We start from the raw sequence: 17,846 nt of genomic DNA, 5'->3' as shown, positions 1-17,846 counted from the left end.
CTACAATGGAAACACAACCAGTGCCCTCTCCTTTGCCAGTTCCCGTAACAAACCCTGCAGTACGTGCCGCGCATGTGCGGTGACCCCGGAAGCTCCTGTGTAGACACGTGTGGTACAGGGCAGCATGGCTGTGCAGACTGTCTCAGGGATGAACGGCATGGAAGTTGCGTCTAAGAAGACAAAGAAAACCAGCAACAACAGCAGCAAGGAAGGTGGCATACTACAGCAAAACCGGCAGTTCCTCGACTTCTTCTGGGACATTGCCAAACCCGACCAGAATGTCAGACTGGCCGCCACCGAGAACCTAATCCAGTACCTGAAGACAAGCGACAAGGTAGCACTGTGCTTGTAGGATCTGCTGCAGATCTTCCCTGCTCTGTATATCCACGACCTGTAACCTCCTCTTCTATAGTATGGAGATCATTAGGTCTGAAGGGTACAATACCCTCAGTATTATCAAGCAAAGCTTCTAGTCCCCGAGTGCTCAGACACTTTCTGTGGCTCTGTAAACTGCTCGGATGAATGCTCTGTGTTTCAGGACATAAGTCCTCCACCTACCAAAACTTATGACACTTTTTATATTCTAGTTTAGTTACTAACTTTTTAGCAAATTTAGCATAGATCAATAGTACACAGCAAAACACAATACTTCAAAATGTTTTAACAGAGTATAGTTCGTCTTTATTCATTTATGTTGAAACATCCAACTGCTTCCTTTCTAATCTGTTTTTCATTCTGAAATGTCCCATTAATGCCATCCTGCCAGCAGAAAGACAGGAACTTGCAGAGGTGTCAGATTACATAGGATTCAAAGGATTCAGAGGATGGAGGAGCAGTGAGTCGTAGAAAAAAAAGTATTTTTAAAGGACATCAAGATGAAAGACTGTATGCAAATGAGACTGAGGGGCTCCAGACTCTATTAACACCTATGGAACCTGGAGCCCCTCAGATTTATTTGCATACAGTCCTTCATTCTGGTGGTAGATGCCCTTTTAAAGAGGACCTATCACCCTCAAAAACAGCACTAGGAGCTGCATACTAAAGTAAGTAGCTCCTTGTGCTAAAACAGATGCAGCAGAGTTACACTGCGAACGTTAGCGGAAACCTCCGATAACGCTAACAAACACTGCTAGGTTGTACACTACAAACGCAGGACCGCTCTCAAAGCGGTCCCGTGTATTCATGAGGGGGTGGGTTTAGGGACTGCTGCATGACGAGCCTATGGAGTGAGCGGAGCGGTCTGGGCAAGAGGCAGCACCCTGGACCGCCCCCTCATGAATATGCCGGACTGCTTTGAAAGCGGTCCTGCGTTTTTAGTGTACGGCGCAGCAGTGTTTGTTATGTTATCGAAGGTTTCGGATAATGCTAGCAGTGTAACACTGCTGCGTTTGTCTTAGCCATAGGAGCTGCTTACTTTAGTAAGCGGCTCCTAGTGCCGTTTTTGAGGGTGACAGGTCCTCTTTAAATGTAAAGAGTACAAGTCGCATTAGGAACCGGAACCATGATATGCCTCATTGGACTTCTGAATCCTGCAAAGGTTAGGTATACTTCAAAAGTTTTTTTGTTCCCTCTATCTACAGTCAGATGAGCTGAAATACACCTTCAAGAGACTTGTGGATGGATTGGCGGCCACTCGTGAACCAGCAAGGCCAGGATTTAGTTTGGCTCTAGCTCAGGTTTGTAGTTTACTGTTAACTACATGTTAATAGCTTTAAAATGCATGCATGATGGAATAGACTGTAAAAGGAATGGGATACAGTTTCATTGGTAATGGTCTGTTTTATGTGTACAAGTTCATAACTGTAAAAGTAGAATTCACATCTGCTTTATTGATCTCTGAAATAATATAAAAAATGTCTTCAAGTAGTTAGTTATGATTTGACTTTTAAGCCAGCATCCTTGTCATATTGTCAGATCACTAAATGTCTTTTATGTCATTTGAAGGTTTTGCAGTGCTTTGAAGAAGTCCCTTTATCCACAGTTTTGGAACATATAAATCAGAAGCATAGTCTTCGTAAGGGTAATAAGGTGAGTATTTATGATGATCATCTTCATTACCTTCTGATCCCTTGACATGTAAGAAGCCTCTGAATTGACTCAGCAGAGACATATCACTAACACAATTCTGTAAGGGGCACAAAATAACAATCACAACATGGGTTTTCTAGCCATGACCTATTAGCCCCTTAATGACCGCCCTATCGCTTTTTATAGCGTTCATTAAGGGTACTTATTCTGACGCGACGCCTTTCTACGGCGGCGCATCAGAAGAGGATTTCAGGACATCGGGTGCTGCGAGTTCCGGTGTTGAGCTGTGATATCACAGCCCAAACCTGCCGCTAACACCCGCATCGGAAAAACTCTTAACCCATGTGTTTAAGCCTTTACATGTCGCAGTCAACAATGACTGTGGCCTGTAAATATGTCCACCTTGGATCGGACCCCCCTGGTGAGCTTACCGGGGATCCAAGTGCCCCTATGCTGCCGGCTCCTCTCTGCACCAGGTTCCGCCTCCTGGCAGGACCCGGCTGTAAGTAACTGAGCATGCACAACATGCTGAGTTACTTACATTGTACACTGTAATACAAGTGTATTCCAGTAAAATTCACAAAAATAGCAAAACCTGTTTGGTATGGGCACATAGACAAAAAATACCATTGGGTTAATAGAATAATACCAAAAAAAAGAGTTCCAAGAACACAAGACAAGTAATTATGCATAAGTACACTTTATTTCAAGTATTGTAAGTATTAAAATTAAACATAATACAGCCGAAAAGGACAGACAGCAATGGATTAAAATTGTGTGTGTACCGAATAACGGTAGTAACCAGCTGCTACAACAATAGCTCACTCAATACAAGTAGTGCAGTAAAATCAGGGATAAACAAGGAAGTAATACAGTATCCAAGGTAAATTAACACCTTTCTGCACCTTGACGTGATACTACGGCATAGGATGCGGGTCGTTCTCGCACATTGACATAGTATCACGTCATGGCAATCGCCCAGGCTCAGAAGCTGAGCCCGGGCGATCGCCGCAGTAGCCGGGATCCCGCAGTAACAGCCAGGATCGCGACTATGGTGATCCCGGCTCTTTAACCCTATAGACGCCGCGGTCATTGTGACCACAGCGTCTATGGTGAATCGCTGCGACGATGGGCACCAATCGTTGCCATGGCAACCCTGAAGCCCAATAAGGACCCCAGGGTTGCCTGCACTAGAAGCCTGTTAGGATTGTGCTTACAGCACGATCTAACAGTGCTGATGTCAGCCTATGCAGAATGCATAGGCTGACTATGTAATATGCTGCAATACAATGATCACTTGTTCATGTCCCACCCTGGGACAAAATAAAACAGCAAAAAAAAGTTAAAAAAAAAATAAAAAAAAGTGCAATTAAAAAATTATTAAAAAAGAATAAGTCCCTTGAAGTCCCATCCCATGCAATAATCCAATAAAACATAAAAAAGTGAAAATCACCAAAAAAACCCACAACATATTGGGTATCACAACATCCGTTATAACCCGTACAATAAAATAAAATTGGCACTGAACCCGTACGGTGAACGGCGTTTAAAAAAAGCACAAAAAAACTTGCAAAAATTATGAAATTTTCACATCTGACCTCATAAAAAGTAATCAAAAAGTAACATTTACCCCAACATGATACCAAGAAAAAGTGCAGCTTGTCCCGCAAAAAATAAGCTCTAAACTAGATCTGTAAACAAAAAAATATAAATGTTCTGCCCATTGTTACAAACCAATTTCTCACAAAATGAGTTCTATATTCTGCAAAACAAGTTAACCATAATAAGCCATAAAAATGGGGTATCGCCGTAATCGTGATGACCCATAACACATTATTTTTATGGTATGGTGAACGTCCGGCGAAAAAAATGCTAAAAACCATAAACAAGAATTAATGATTTTTTTATCCACCACCAAGAAAGAGTTAATAAAATCTGATTATTAGCTATTGAGCCCCCCCCCCCCCCCGTAAATGATGTACCTGAAAAGTGGATCTCATCCACAAAAAAAATAATCTCGCATATGTCAAAATTACAAAAAATAAACATTTTATAGCCTGTAAAATGTGACATTGCAGATCTGCTCTGAATGGCGCTGCTTCCATCCTATGCCCGGCCGTTTGGCCATACAGCCATCACCACCACATATGGAGCATCCTCATACTCGGGAGAAATTGGGTATCAAACTTTGTGCAGTTTTTTATCATTTAATACCTTGTAACTGTTTAATTTTTGGCAAAAATTAATATATTGTCTAAAAAAAATTACAGCTTGTAAATTACACCTCCATATTGTTTTAACCCATGTGAAGCATCTAAAGGGTTAACATACTTCTTAAAGTTGATTTTTTTACACATTGAGGGGTGTAGTTTCTAAAACGGCATGATTTATGGGGTTTTACTGCTGTTTAGGCCTCTCAAAGTCAGTTAAAGCTGAGAAGGAGCCTCTAAATAAGGGTTTTGGCGATTTTCATAAAAATGAGAAAAAGTGCACCCAAAATTCTGAACCTCCTAACAACCTAGAAAAGAGAGAGATTGCATAAAACCCTATGCCGATATAAAGCAGGCGTTCCGGAATTGTTAGTTATGAAGTTACTTAGGTGCTATGACTGTCTGCCTGAAAAGCAGAAAATTTTGAACTTTGAAAATGAATAATTTTAAGAAATTTTTGCCAAATTTAATTTTTTTTCATAACTAAACACAAAAGATTTCATCAAAATGTTTCTATTACTTTGAAGTAGAATGTGTGACGGAAAAACAATCTCAAAATCCCCTGGTTAAGTTAAAGCGTCACAAAGTTATAATACACAGGGTATAATGACACAGGGCAAATTTTAAAAATCAGGCCTGGTCCTAAAGGTCTAAAATGGCTTAGACACAAAGGGGTTAATAAAGAATATACATCAACCTGTAAGACAAAGGCTATAATACTATACCAAAGGGAGGACCACACACAGACAATGCCCCAATAAGTGTATTGCAGTGTAAGGGTTTGGACAAGCGCAAGTCTGAAATATGTAAAAAAAAAAAAAAAAAAGTTCATTTTACAATAATAATTAAATGAAATATTTATTTCCCATATGCAAATAAAGTATATAAAACACAAAAGCATCACCGTGGTATCACAGTGTCTGTATTAATTTGTACAATAAATCTAAATCAATATTGAACCCGCTTGGTGAACGACGTAAAAAAAAAACACGAAAAACCTCCCGTAATATATAATTTTTCATCAAACTCCTCGCAAAAAATTTTCTAAAAAGTGATTAAAAAGTTATATGCCCTAATATAATATGACTGAAAAGAACAACTCTTTTTGCAAAAAATAAGCCCTCAACCAGATCTGACAACAGAAAAATAAACAAGTTAAGGCCCTGAAAAGTTGTCGATAGTAAAAACAATGCAATTTATTGCCCAGTAAAATTGTGCAAAGATCAGAAAAACTATATAAACGAGGTATCACCGCAATCGTAGTGAACCAGAGAATAAAGATATAATATTATTTTTACATTACAGTGAGCTGGGGAAAAAAAGTGCTAAAAATCCAAAATACAATTTGATGATTTTGTTTGTGTCCCCCTTGAAATAGTTAATAAAATCTCATGAATAAGCTATAGACCCCCAAAATTAATTGGTTCCTATTACCAAAAAATGTAAATTTATAGTTTGTACAATGTGACAATACAAATCTGCACTGAATAGTGCTGCTTTGATCCTATGCCCAGCTATGCGATCCTATTACCACCACATATGGGGTGTCGATACACTCCGGAGAAATTGGACATCAAACGTTGCAGAGCATTTAATTATTTTTTTCATTATGAAACTGTCAGTTTTGGCCTAAATGAATGTAATTTCCCCAAAAATTCCAAAGTTTCTAAATTGCAGGTCCATATTGTTTTAACCCATGTAAACACCTAAAGGGTTAATAGATTTAATAAGTTGTTTTACATACCTTAAGGGGTGAAGTTTCTAAAGTGGGGTAATTTATGGGGTTTTACTATTGTTTAGGCCTTTTCAAAGTCACTTGAAAGCTGAATTGTCCCTCAAAATGTGAGTTTTGGGGATTTTCATGAAAATGGGGAAAAATGAAAGGACGCATAAAATATCATCCCAACATAAAGAAGACATTCCGTAAATGTTAATTATCAAGCTTTTTGGGTAGTTTAACTTCCTGTCTGGAAAGCAGAACATTGCAAATTTGGAAAATGAAGAATTTTTACGAACTTTTGCCAGATTTTCATCTTTTGTTTCAGAACGAAACACAGAACTTATCACTTAAATTTTACAACTAACATGAAGTACGTGTCACGGGAAAACAATCTCAAAATCACATGGACATGTTAAAGCGTTCCAAAGTTACAATTATTGTGACACATGTCATATTTGAAAAATGGGGCCGTGTCCTAGAGTCCTGAAGGGGTTAAGTGTTCCCGTTATTTTTTTTTTTTCTGACATTGTCTGGTCATTAAGCTGAAAACTAGTGTCGATGATAAGGGGTTAAGACAATGTTTACATTGTGTTTACATAAACACAATGTCAACATACTGTAATATGGAAAATTTCCTCTCCATAGCTGTTGAATTGCATTTTAAAGGCAATGTAAACACCACGTGTGAGAACATTCTCACGGAAGTGCTCATTGGTAGTTAAAGGCATGGAGGTTGTGGGCTACAGGTTATTGTAGACAAACAAGCTTTTTTTATTTGTATTATTTGCCATTTTCTCAAACAGTTACTTAATTATTTAAACCACTTTCTCTCCCCCAGAAACTTATTAGGAATGCCGCCTTTGGTAATTTTTTTGGAGTTCTGGCCCTGTTCCAGTCAGGTCGTCTTGTTAAGGTAAATCATGAAATGATGATACATATTTTTTTTCCTCAATTTAGAATTGTACAGTCTCCCATAGCCCTCATGCACACAACTGTGATCTGTTGTTTGTGGCCCAGGTATCGCCAGTGTGTAAAGTCCACTCTAACGCAGATTACCACAATAATGAATGCAATGGGCTGCAATAGGACAGCTTTTTGTCTTGCTTCTTGGGCAGTTGGCTCACACATAGAGCTGCGGAAGCCATAGCTGTGTGTGTGAACCCATATTTTTCTGTGTGCTATCTGTTGGATCAATGACAAACTGACAAAAGCAAATCGACACAATAGTACTACATCCGCAAACTGAGTACCATTATGTCCAGCTTCTGGTACCGGCTTAAAAGCAGAGCCGGTGGCAGAAGTAATTTGCATGATAATTCTGAAAAATTGGGCAAAAAACACATGCGGTATCGTCATAATCGGGGTGTCCCAAAGAATAAAGATAACCTCATATTTTATGGTACAGTAAATGGTGAAGAATTAAAATAATAATCCTTAACAAGAATAGATAATTTTCTTTACCTCCACAGAATTACAGCAGTTTACCACCACATAAGGGGTATTGACACGCTCAGGAGAAATTGATTATCAAGCTTAAAAGTAATTGTCATTTAATCCATAGTGAATGTGTAATTTTGGGGCCATAATTACTGTAATCTCAAAAAAAAATTACATTTCCTAAATCAACGACTTTTTTTTTCAACCCCTGTGAAATGTATAAGGGGTTAACTAACTTCCTAAAAGTTACATACAGTTTACATATGTTGAGTGGTATAGTTTCTATAATGTGGTAATTTAACCCCTTAACGCTCTGCGCCGTAGCTCTACGGTGCAGAGGTACAGGGATTGTATGAAGAGGGCTCACGGGCTGAGTCCTCTTCATACAAAGGTGGGGGTTGTTGCATGTTGCAGCAAACCCCCACCGCTAATAACCACGGTCGGTGCTTAACCCTTTCATTGCCACCGTCAAAGTCGCCAGCGGCATTTAAAAGACGGCGTGGGCACCGCCATCTTTTTTACGATCGCCGCGCCCCCGAACGTCATCGGGGGGGTGGCGATCGGTTGCCATGGCAGCCTCGGGTCTTCGTTTGACCCGAGGCTTAATGGCTTCTGCAGATTCGTTACAATGAGCCACTGGGTCATTGTAATGAATGAGTTGCAAAAATGCCATATATTGCAATACAGAAGTATTGCAGTATATGGTAGGAACGATCTGACCATCTAGGGTTAATGTACCCTAGATGGTCTAAGAAATAGTGAAAGAAAAAAGTTTAAAAAATAAAAAAAATATAAAAAATTCAAATCACCCCCCTTTCCCTAGAACTGATATAAAACATAATAAAACAGTAAAAATCACAAACATATTAGGTATTGCCGCATCCCAAAATGCCCGATCTATCCAAATATAAAACCGGTTACGGCCGGAGGTGACCTCCGAGATGGGAAACGGCGCCCCAAATGTCCGAAATGTGACTTTTTACATCACATAAAAAATGGAATAAAAAGTGATCAAAATGTCGCAAGGAGCTCAAAATGGTAGCAATGAAAACGTCGGCTCATTTTGCAAAAAATGACACCGAACACAGCTCCATACCCCAAAGTATGAAAAAGTTATTAGCGTCAGAAGATGGCAACATTTTTTTCTATTTTCTGTACACATTTGATTAATTTTTGAAAATGTATTGAAACGCAATAAAACCTGTATAAATTTGGTATCGCCACAATCGTACCAAACCAAAGAATAAAGCTGAGATGTTATTTGGAGCGCACAGTCAGTCGTAAAAACTGAGCCCACAAGAACGTGACGTGTTTTTTTTTTTCAATTTTTCCACATTTGGATTTTTGAAGGTGATGAGAGAGAAATGAGTGAAAAAAAACCCTGCGTCCTTAGGGGGTTAAAAAACCTGTCACCAGGGACCTCATTTTCAGTAAAGAAGTTGCAGAAGCCCATTACAGCTGCTTTGCAAATATGTCTCTGCCTTTTCTAAGCATTTGCATTACAAAATAATTGTGTGTTTTTACTTAACTCGCACCCTGTCAGAATCCTCTCTTTAGTCCCAGGTGTTGGCTTTGGTTTGCGTGCATTTCAAAAAACAACACTTGACTTGTCTGCGCTGCTCACTCCTGAGCTCTCTCAGCCCCCACCTTTGTGCTCCTGTACGGATCCTACCTCCCCACACTGGTGTCAGCTCACCAGGTTTGTGAGCTCTCTGAAAGAGCAGGGAGCAGGAGCTGTACAGGTGCACATAGCTGGGGGCTGAGAGCTGAGGAGTGTGCAGCATAGACAAGTCATATGTTATTTTTTGAAATGCATGCAAACCAAAAGCCAACTCCTTGAACAGAGGATTCTGTCAGGATGCAAGGTAAATTATAATACCCAATTATATTGTAATGCAAATTACAATAGAGAAAGCAGAAAGAGTCATTTGCACTGCAGGTGTGATGGACTGTCTTTAGTGAAAATTAGGTCCCTGGTGATAGTGATACCACCATAATAACTTAAAAGGAACCTATCTCTCTGAAAAGAAGAACATTTTGAACTTTGAAAAGGGAGAATTTTTCTTGCCAAATTTCATTTTTCTGCTTGAAGTACACTGTGTCACAAGAAAACATTCTTAAAATCACCAGGATATGTTAAAGCGTTTCTAATTACTTATAGTTATACATGTCTGATTCTAAAAAGAGGGCCTTGTCAGGAAAATGAAAAACTGGCATTGGCGGCAGGTGATAAATCATTATTGGAATTGCTTATAAACTCAAGTGTAGAATACTATAAATTAAAGTCAAAGATATATATTTTTAAAAATTATGTTTTGGTAGGACCCCAAAGTTCTGCTGCAATGTGTCCAGTTGCTCCAGAGTTTGGCGGAGTACAAAGAGCACCTGAAGGATTTACCACAGAAGACTTTGGTGGACATTCTATCAGAGGTTGGATTGCTTTTCTTTGTGTTTATTTGTTTATTTTTTCCAAATTGTGTCACTGTGACATTTTGTCCTTAAAACATTTACATAAGACATTATAGAAGTCTGTATTCTGGATGACCTAATGGTAACCCTGGGTGGCTAGTGCTATAGACCAAGAGATCGTGAGCAATGTTGACTAGAAGGATCTTAATTTAGATGGTGTTCTTCAACATAGTTTTCTTTGCTGTCCGTTTTCTATTCCCGTTGAACCTGTTCACACTGCAAATAAACAAAAAAAAAACATTTTTGCATGCATGGGTACAGAAGTGCTAGTGGTGCATGTCCTGCTGACCTCCGCTAGGGAACCCAGTAAAATGTCAAGATACCAGATGTGCGCATTAGATATATTTATATATTACCACCCCTGCTCCTAGCAGCTAAACACCTGCAGGTAGCTCATTAGAGTAAATTAGAGAATTGCTTATTCTGCTTATTGCAGTTAGGCAAAAGTTTTTATACTTTACAGTTGTTCTTGCACCAATTTTGCTTTATTTTAAAACCCTAAACAATTCTCCTTCTTCAGATCCCAGAATCCATTTTTGAAGAAGTACTGTTTGAGGCTCTGCAGTCGGATCTGCAGTCTGCTTTCACTTCACCCGAACGGCTGCACTTGCTTTTTGTTGGACTGCAGAAGTTTCCAAAAGTTCTCAAGCACAAGAAAATTAACAAGCTCCTAGGAACATCTTCAGTTGTTACACAGGAGAACATCCCAAAGTAAGGAAAATATGTGCTCTGTAAATAAATTTTTTTAATTGTTAAAAAATGGTTATACTGATCTCTCTTTTATGCATGTGTGAAGCTGCTTTGTATGGGCACTTTCTGCAGGTTTGGACCTTTAAAATTCTATGTCATTGAGCGGAGCTATTAGCCTAGTATCGCATTGACTAAAAACTGCAGTTTCAACTTTTTATGAGCCATCTTTAGTAACTACTTTTTTGCATTTGACTTTTCTCACAAATTAACACAAACGCATAATTCACCTGTGCTACTCCATGCTCCGGTAGCCTCTTGTGTTCTGCCTACCCTGACATCTTCAGCGCCCAGCTCCTGGTATCTGCTCGCGTTCGTCTGAGAAGCTGGGTTCTGCGCATGTGCAGAACCCAGCTTGTCAGACGAGTGTGCGCAGCAACCAGGAGCTACGCACTGGAGATGTCAGGGAAAGCGAAACACAAGAGGCTACTGGGGCGTGGAGTAGCCTCAGCTCCGGCTACTCCACGCCTCAGTAGCCTCTTTAGAAAATTTGAATATTGTGTGAATTAAAATTTACAAAAGTTATGGGCCACCAAAGAATTAGCCCTAAAAAGAGCTATACAACATTACATGAGAGGAACATGCCACTGGATCTACCTTAATAGGTAGAGCCGTGGTGGTAGGTTTCCTTTAAAAACCTTGCAATGTGCAGGAAGCATATGATCTGTCACATGCTTCTGACGCTACTCTAGGTCCTGCAATAATACTCATCTCGGGATGAGCAAAGAGAGAGTGCAGACTGTTTGTCAGTACTTCACCCAATCTCAAGGACACCAGTCAGGAAGGTATTGCTAAAAGAGCATCTTGGGCCTCTTTCACATAAAAATTTTTAGGTGCATCTTTCTCATCTCGCGTCCCACTTGCATTGGACTCTGACTCGTTGTTTTCAATGGGTTTTGTCAGACATGCATTTTTTTTACACACGCATGAAATACTCCCCAAATAACTTTATGAAAATGCATCAAACACATTGCTCTCTGAGACACATGCAAGTGCAGTGCGATTTTCACTGATCAATTGATAATTGTCAATTAAGGGAGATCTCAGTGATAAGACCCTTTTCACGTGTATTTTCTGCACGTGAAAAACTCTGTATACACGGATTTAAAGGAAACCTACCACTTGTAGTGGCAGGTTTCTGATGGAAATACAAAAATGGGTGTTCTCACTACTGGGTGGAGTGGTAGGTGAGGCATGCATCCTGACACAAACTGTATGGGAGATTGAGACTTTGCAGCACACGACTCTCTGCTGTGCTCACATTCACTCTGTACGAGGTGACTGGAGATAGCGGAGAGCTGCAATTTCCAATTTTTGAGACCTTGAACAAAGTCTGACTAAAAACTAACTGAACTCTGATGGAAATTTTTTTGCTGGCTAAAGCCTGATCACTCTCTGATCAGATTGTGCAATGCTTGTGTGAAAGGGCCCCTATAGTCTGAAAAATATGGTATTATGACCCAGCTATGGTTCTCCTCCCTCAGGTTAAATATATTCTTTGTTGTTCCATTTTTTTCTAAATCTTTACTAACTCTCCAATGCAATACAGTTTCACAACTACTCCATCCGATTTGGTCAACTTGATGGGACTGGGATATAGAAAGATAACAGGGTAAAAATAGGTTAAAAGAGAGAAAACTATGGGAGCTTTAAGATGTTGGGAGAAAGTGAGTAGAAGTCATATGCAGACTGTAGCCTGAAGGTTAAATCCAATGTCAGAACCCACCTCCCTACTTATTCTCTGAGATTTTAAGTTTCTTCAAAATTCACTGGCCCTACTATGTAGCAGGGTAAATGGTGGTGAAAAAAGGATTTTACTGTAAAATATTCATTAGTGATGTAAAATGTCTCTTTTTTTTAAGCTGTTTTACCTTGAAGACTGCTTTAATTTTTTTATTGTCCCTTTATGATTTTTTCCAGGTTGGTGGAATTGTTGAAAATCGCTGCAAAATCTGTAATCAAAGAAATGCGCCTTCCAGGAGTAGCACTGGATGCCCTGAAGATTGCCCTGAAAGAGGATGCTTTTGAGTTATTTTGGAAGGAAGTGGTGGAGAATGGTTTGGCGAGGGATGATTCGCGGCCTTGCCTGTATGTTTAACTAATGTGTTTTTTTTAAAATGATGAAATAGAGGGGTAACACTCTCCGTCAGTACATAAAATGGTTAAATATCTTCCTGATGCAAGACGTTATTGTACTGCGTGCTGGGAAGTGACGCTGTCCAGGCACACATTGTACCCTGCAGTTACCCCAGAGGCCTGTTATTAAATAATGAAACCGTATAATTTGTCATTTCTTCTGACATTTTGATCTTTATAGAGATCTATCTTTACATTTATTACATTGATTACATTTATGAATCAAAGCATAAATAGGTCTACTTTCCTTTTTCTCATGTTCTGATAATACTATTGTGTAACCAGTTTTTTTTTTTTTTTTTTTTCAGGTACATGTGCTATAGGCTACTTGGAGCAGCTTTACCTTTGCTGGATAAAGATCAGCTTCAATTAATTCTTCACAGTAATGTGATGTTACGCTATGGCGAACATGTTGTTTTTACTCAGGTAAGAGAATATAATTTTTTAAGTGTGTGATTGAAAAAAATAGAAATCACATAAAATAGCATTATTTGTGTGTAATGTACCCAAAGAATGGCTGTGTAGGGAATCTAGGTGACATTTACAACACGAGTGTTTTATTTATTGCACCTTTCTCCAAACCCCCCCCCCCCCCCCCCCTTACATGTAGCCTGCAGATCGTTTTAAATTTTCACCGGAGATGGAGCGTTACGTTGACACGTTTTTGGAAAGTTGTGATGATTCTGAGAAGCAAATGACTGTACTTATTGGCTTCTCCTCCCTAACAAACCAAGGATGTCCAGTCATTCCGACCACATGGAAGGTGATAAAACATGTAAAACCGGATGTTCTGCAGAAATATATTAACTGGTTAAAGGATATGTTTCTTCAGCCAGACATTGGGTCCTGTCTAGATTTCACCACCAAGAGGCAGAAGGAAAAACAGGAGCATCCAAACATGTGAGTGGTTTCAATTTTTTGTTATAAACTTCCTATTTTCACCATTATCTTATGGTTGTTTTTTTTTAAAAATTTGAATATATGTTTAGATGGTTGGATATAAAGAAAAGTAAAAAAAAATTACTTCACCTATTACAGCACACAATATTACTATAGGTTTCGGACTGAACTACCTTATTTCAATCCAATGATCTGTATTGAACTTGCTGATGCCATTCTGCATGGATACCCACATTTGGGCCCGATCACGTTGCCCCTTCCAGCTGGTGATTTTGGTGATGCAGCCTAAAAAAGTTTAAGTACCTTTCTAATATTTTGTAAATGTGTTTTTGTATGCTTAGGAAAAGCCAATTTGTGTTTAGACTAAGGAAATGGATTATTCCTCGACTTACCAGCATTGTTGACAATTTTGAGGTAAAAAAAGAAGAGAGCCAAGTAATGGACATTGCGCGGTAAGTGTAGTCACTGGTTATGTCCTATATTAAAGGATTAGACATTTATTTTTTTAAATGGATGTTTTAATTTTAAAATAGTTGTGTGAAGGCAATTGGTTTAATTCATGTTCATTTTTATTTTCTGCAGTTTTATATTATTCCATGCATTTTTTGATGCAAAATTGCCAGTTATTGATATTCCGGAAGCCGAAACAGTAGTGTCTGTGCCTTTGAATGACCAGTCTCGGTCACAAGTAGTTAATGCTTTTTTCAGGTATGTTTGTTTGTTTTATTTCAGTAGATGTTATTGGACATTTATTGCGCTTACTTGCATTATAGGGGGTCTACCACCTTTCAACTCACCTTGTAAATCATTGTCTAGATCACTTTATAATATTTCCAGGAATAACTTTTCTGTTTCACAACAATTTGTTATTTTAGAGAAAATTTTTCTCAAAGCACCAACTGGGAAGTTGCAAAGATTTTTGATATCCTTCATAAGATGTTCAAAAACATGTTTTTCGCTTATGTTAGGATGTGTTGGGCTCCCTTTAAAAACAAACTTAAATCACTCAAAGTATATGGATGGTTCGGTGTGTGTACCTGAAAACTAGTTGTATGACTTCTATTCTGCATATTGTTTTCAGCAGTTTTCCCTGCAGTGTAGTTTGCAGTAGTCACTAAGCTTGTTGAGTGAAGGCGAACCTCTTCTATATGAATGTTTAGGGATAGATACACCAGGCAGATTTTAATAGAAACTCGCCCTACTCTTCACATGTCTGGAGTGAGATGGCAATTCTGGATTATTTTATAACTGTGCTGTATTGTTTGAATACATTTCTACACCCCTTTGTTTAATAACACTCATTTGATTAAATACTACAATTTTAGGGTGCATTCAGTTTTTAGGTGAAATTTTGTTAATTTAACACGTGAAAAACTTGAAACTGCACCTAAAACCACCTGTAAGTTGATTGCGATCCAGTTTTAACTGCAATGTGTGACTGCAGCCACAGGGTGGGTTTACAGGTGGCGTTTTAGATGTGTCAGCACGCATGCGTTTTTAAATGTTACAATGCGTTTTGCTACCCTGTAAGCATTTTTCATCATTGCTGTAAGTGTAAGCTACTGTGTATACATTTTCACAGCTATTTTGCACCAGGGAAGGTCTAAATCTGGCTACTTTAACCTCTTAACACTCTGCGCTGTACATGCACTACTATGTCTGTTTTATGATGGCTCATGTGTGAGCCTTTGTGGGCATATTGCAGCTAATACCCACGATCGGTGCTAACCCCTTTATTGCAGCTGGCGGCATTTAAAAGACGCCACGTGCCGCCCTTTTTTTGTGGAGATTGATGCTGCTCGTGATCTTTGTCAGACCGGAGACTGTATTGCTTCTCGTTAATGGGCTGGACACTCCTCCGTACAGAAGTTTAGCATATCTTCCTGATCCCTGACCTTCTTGTAGCGGTGGTGGCATGGCGAAGTTGCATTGTTTGAGTTTATTTTTTGTCTTTTGTAATCCCTGTCATACTATTGCACAATTTATCTCAGAATCCTGCTGCCTTATTATCTGGTTCTGTGGAGTCGACACCATTTATATTTGGACCACGCTAATTTCACTGTACCTGACCATTTTGTGCTCATTTGCTCTGCTAGGTTCTGCATGACCAATAGCGCTGCCCTTCTTGTAACACATTTTGTCTCTGTGATCCCTCTAATAAAGTTTATTGTTGACTGAGATAAAGAAATGAGAAAATGAAGCAGTGTCACATAAAAATGGTAAAAACAATGTTTCCTTCTTCTTTTTCAGCATGCTGTTTAATCTAAATTACCTGCTCCTATTGGGAAAAGACCCTGTCGATACGGAGAAGCAGAGGCATGTGTTGGGTGTTACTTCTGATGGCATCTTGTGGATTCATTGGTTGGTTCGCTATGCAGACCAGTTACTTTCACATGGAAAGCCTGTGATGGCTGTTAAACCATTCACCGAAGAACAAAAAGGCGCTTGGGACCGGTAAGGTGGCAACAGCAGACAATTTATAACACACACTCATCATGTCCTGATGTTGGAGGATAAAAATGATTGGTTTTCTTAGATAGTTCATTGAAACGTGGATATGTTTTGTTTTCTCTCCCCTCCTCCCTCAATTCTCTTAAACAACATTGAGGCTGGATCTACAGTCATGTGTTGCAGAAAATCCTACACTTCCAGGTGCCAAGCCACCCTCGTCATTGTGTTGAGCACTTTATAGGCTTCCTGTTTCCCAGAAGTCTGTCATTTTTGAGGGAATCCTGTTTTTTACTGAATGCAAATGAATTTCACTCAGTAAATTTCACTCATTTCATGTCAATGGCATCAATGTACCTGCTGTTGCATCTGCTTTCTTTTTTTTCTATTTGGGATCATTGGTTTAAGAGTCCATAAAAATTATATGGACCATTATTATATGCCCAAATTATCCTTCTTGATTATTCATGGTTAGGCACCCCACATTACATAGTTTAAGGTGTGGCCATCATGGCCCAATACGTTTACTATGATATACAACAGGATTTCAACAAAAATCATTTTAATATTAGGATAATGAGAAATGTACAGCCATACCATACTAATGTAGTAATGATGGTTGCACACTTTTTACAAATGTACTAAAATATTATTCAGAGTGTCTGTTGCAGTTGGTGTTCTGCTGTAGTCCTCCTTTAGATCTATTGAATACTGTCAAAGCGTACAGGCAGTCCCCGGGTTACATACAAGATAGGGTCTGGAGGTTTGTTCTTAAGTTGAATTTGTATGTAAGTCGAAACTGTATATTTTATAATGGAAGTTCTAGACAATTTTTTTTCTTTTGCCCCAGTGACAATTGGAGTTTCAAAATTTTTGGTGTAACTGGACCAAGAATTATCAATAAAGCTTCATTACAGACACCTTACAGCTGATCATTGCAATCTGGGACTGTAGTAAAGCATCCAGAGAGCTTCACCAGAGGTCACAGTGGGCAGAGGGGTCCGTCTGTAACTATGGGTTGTCTGTAAGTCGGGTGTCCTTAAGTAGGGGACCGCCTGTATATATATTTTGTTTTTGTCCCAGAATGCTGCACGATGTGGAAAAGCTCCAGAAGAAATCCAAGAAATCAAATAGCATGGAGTATTCGGCCTACCAGCAGCTACTGTTGCTTATAGGCATTCATCTCTTTAAGGTAAGTAAAATTTTACTTCATGTTACACACAGGTTATTGGTTACTTGGCAAGTACATGCCTCTACTTTTGGAAAGTCTAAAATAATTGTTTGATACAATTTCTTTCTTCCTGTCAGGTTTTATCATTTTTTAATTTAATTTTATTTATATTTTTTATAAAGTCTTTGCTTTTCTTCAGAACTTTAATTAATGAAGTAAAGAGACCATACAGTACCCAATATCTGAACGTTTGTCCTCATTGTCATGATATCGTGGTCACTATTGTGTAAATATTTGGCATATGGTCTTTGTGACAAACGCACTACTGTATTTTCAATGTTCAATGTTTTTATTTGGTGCCCACAAAGTAATCAGATCTTTTTTTCCCCTTCTGCCCTTGTTTAATAGTTTTAGTCATGTATGAAAAATGTTTTCTCTTTTCTTTAGGCTCCTGAGGAAAGTGCGGAATTGTTAAATGATGTACATAGCTGTCTGAAAAAAGCCAAAAAGAAAGAAGGTTTGTTGACCAGTAAATATACATGTCAATTTAAAACCGTCTGTTATAAAGTTTTTATTGTCA

The 17,846-nt window shown here is 38.8% G+C and overlaps 1 protein-coding gene across 1 annotated transcript in view; it reads left to right on the top strand.

The window, feature by feature from the left end:
* Positions 1-17,846, top strand: part of MYBBP1A (MYB binding protein 1a) — a 33,402-nt gene continuing 15,556 nt past the window's right edge. The window contains exons 1-14 of the mRNA XM_072136151.1: positions 1-334; positions 1,581-1,676; positions 1,945-2,028; positions 6,797-6,871; positions 9,718-9,825; positions 10,385-10,575; positions 12,532-12,699; positions 13,056-13,173; positions 13,358-13,647; positions 13,989-14,099; positions 14,230-14,355; positions 15,898-16,101; positions 17,179-17,287; positions 17,714-17,783. Of these exons, the coding sequence (XP_071992252.1) occupies positions 125-334; positions 1,581-1,676; positions 1,945-2,028; positions 6,797-6,871; positions 9,718-9,825; positions 10,385-10,575; positions 12,532-12,699; positions 13,056-13,173; positions 13,358-13,647; positions 13,989-14,099; positions 14,230-14,355; positions 15,898-16,101; positions 17,179-17,287; positions 17,714-17,783 (1,960 nt within the window). The 5' untranslated portion in view covers positions 1-124. The remainder of the gene's footprint in view (positions 335-1,580; positions 1,677-1,944; positions 2,029-6,796; positions 6,872-9,717; positions 9,826-10,384; positions 10,576-12,531; positions 12,700-13,055; positions 13,174-13,357; positions 13,648-13,988; positions 14,100-14,229; positions 14,356-15,897; positions 16,102-17,178; positions 17,288-17,713; positions 17,784-17,846) is intronic.

Source organism: Engystomops pustulosus, chromosome 2 (genome assembly GCF_040894005.1).
Source record: "Engystomops pustulosus chromosome 2, aEngPut4.maternal, whole genome shotgun sequence".
NCBI classification, from domain to species: domain Eukaryota; kingdom Metazoa; phylum Chordata; class Amphibia; order Anura; family Leptodactylidae; genus Engystomops; species Engystomops pustulosus.
The sequence above is the reverse complement of the archived record's forward strand: the minus strand, read 5'-3'. Positions and strand labels throughout refer to the sequence as shown.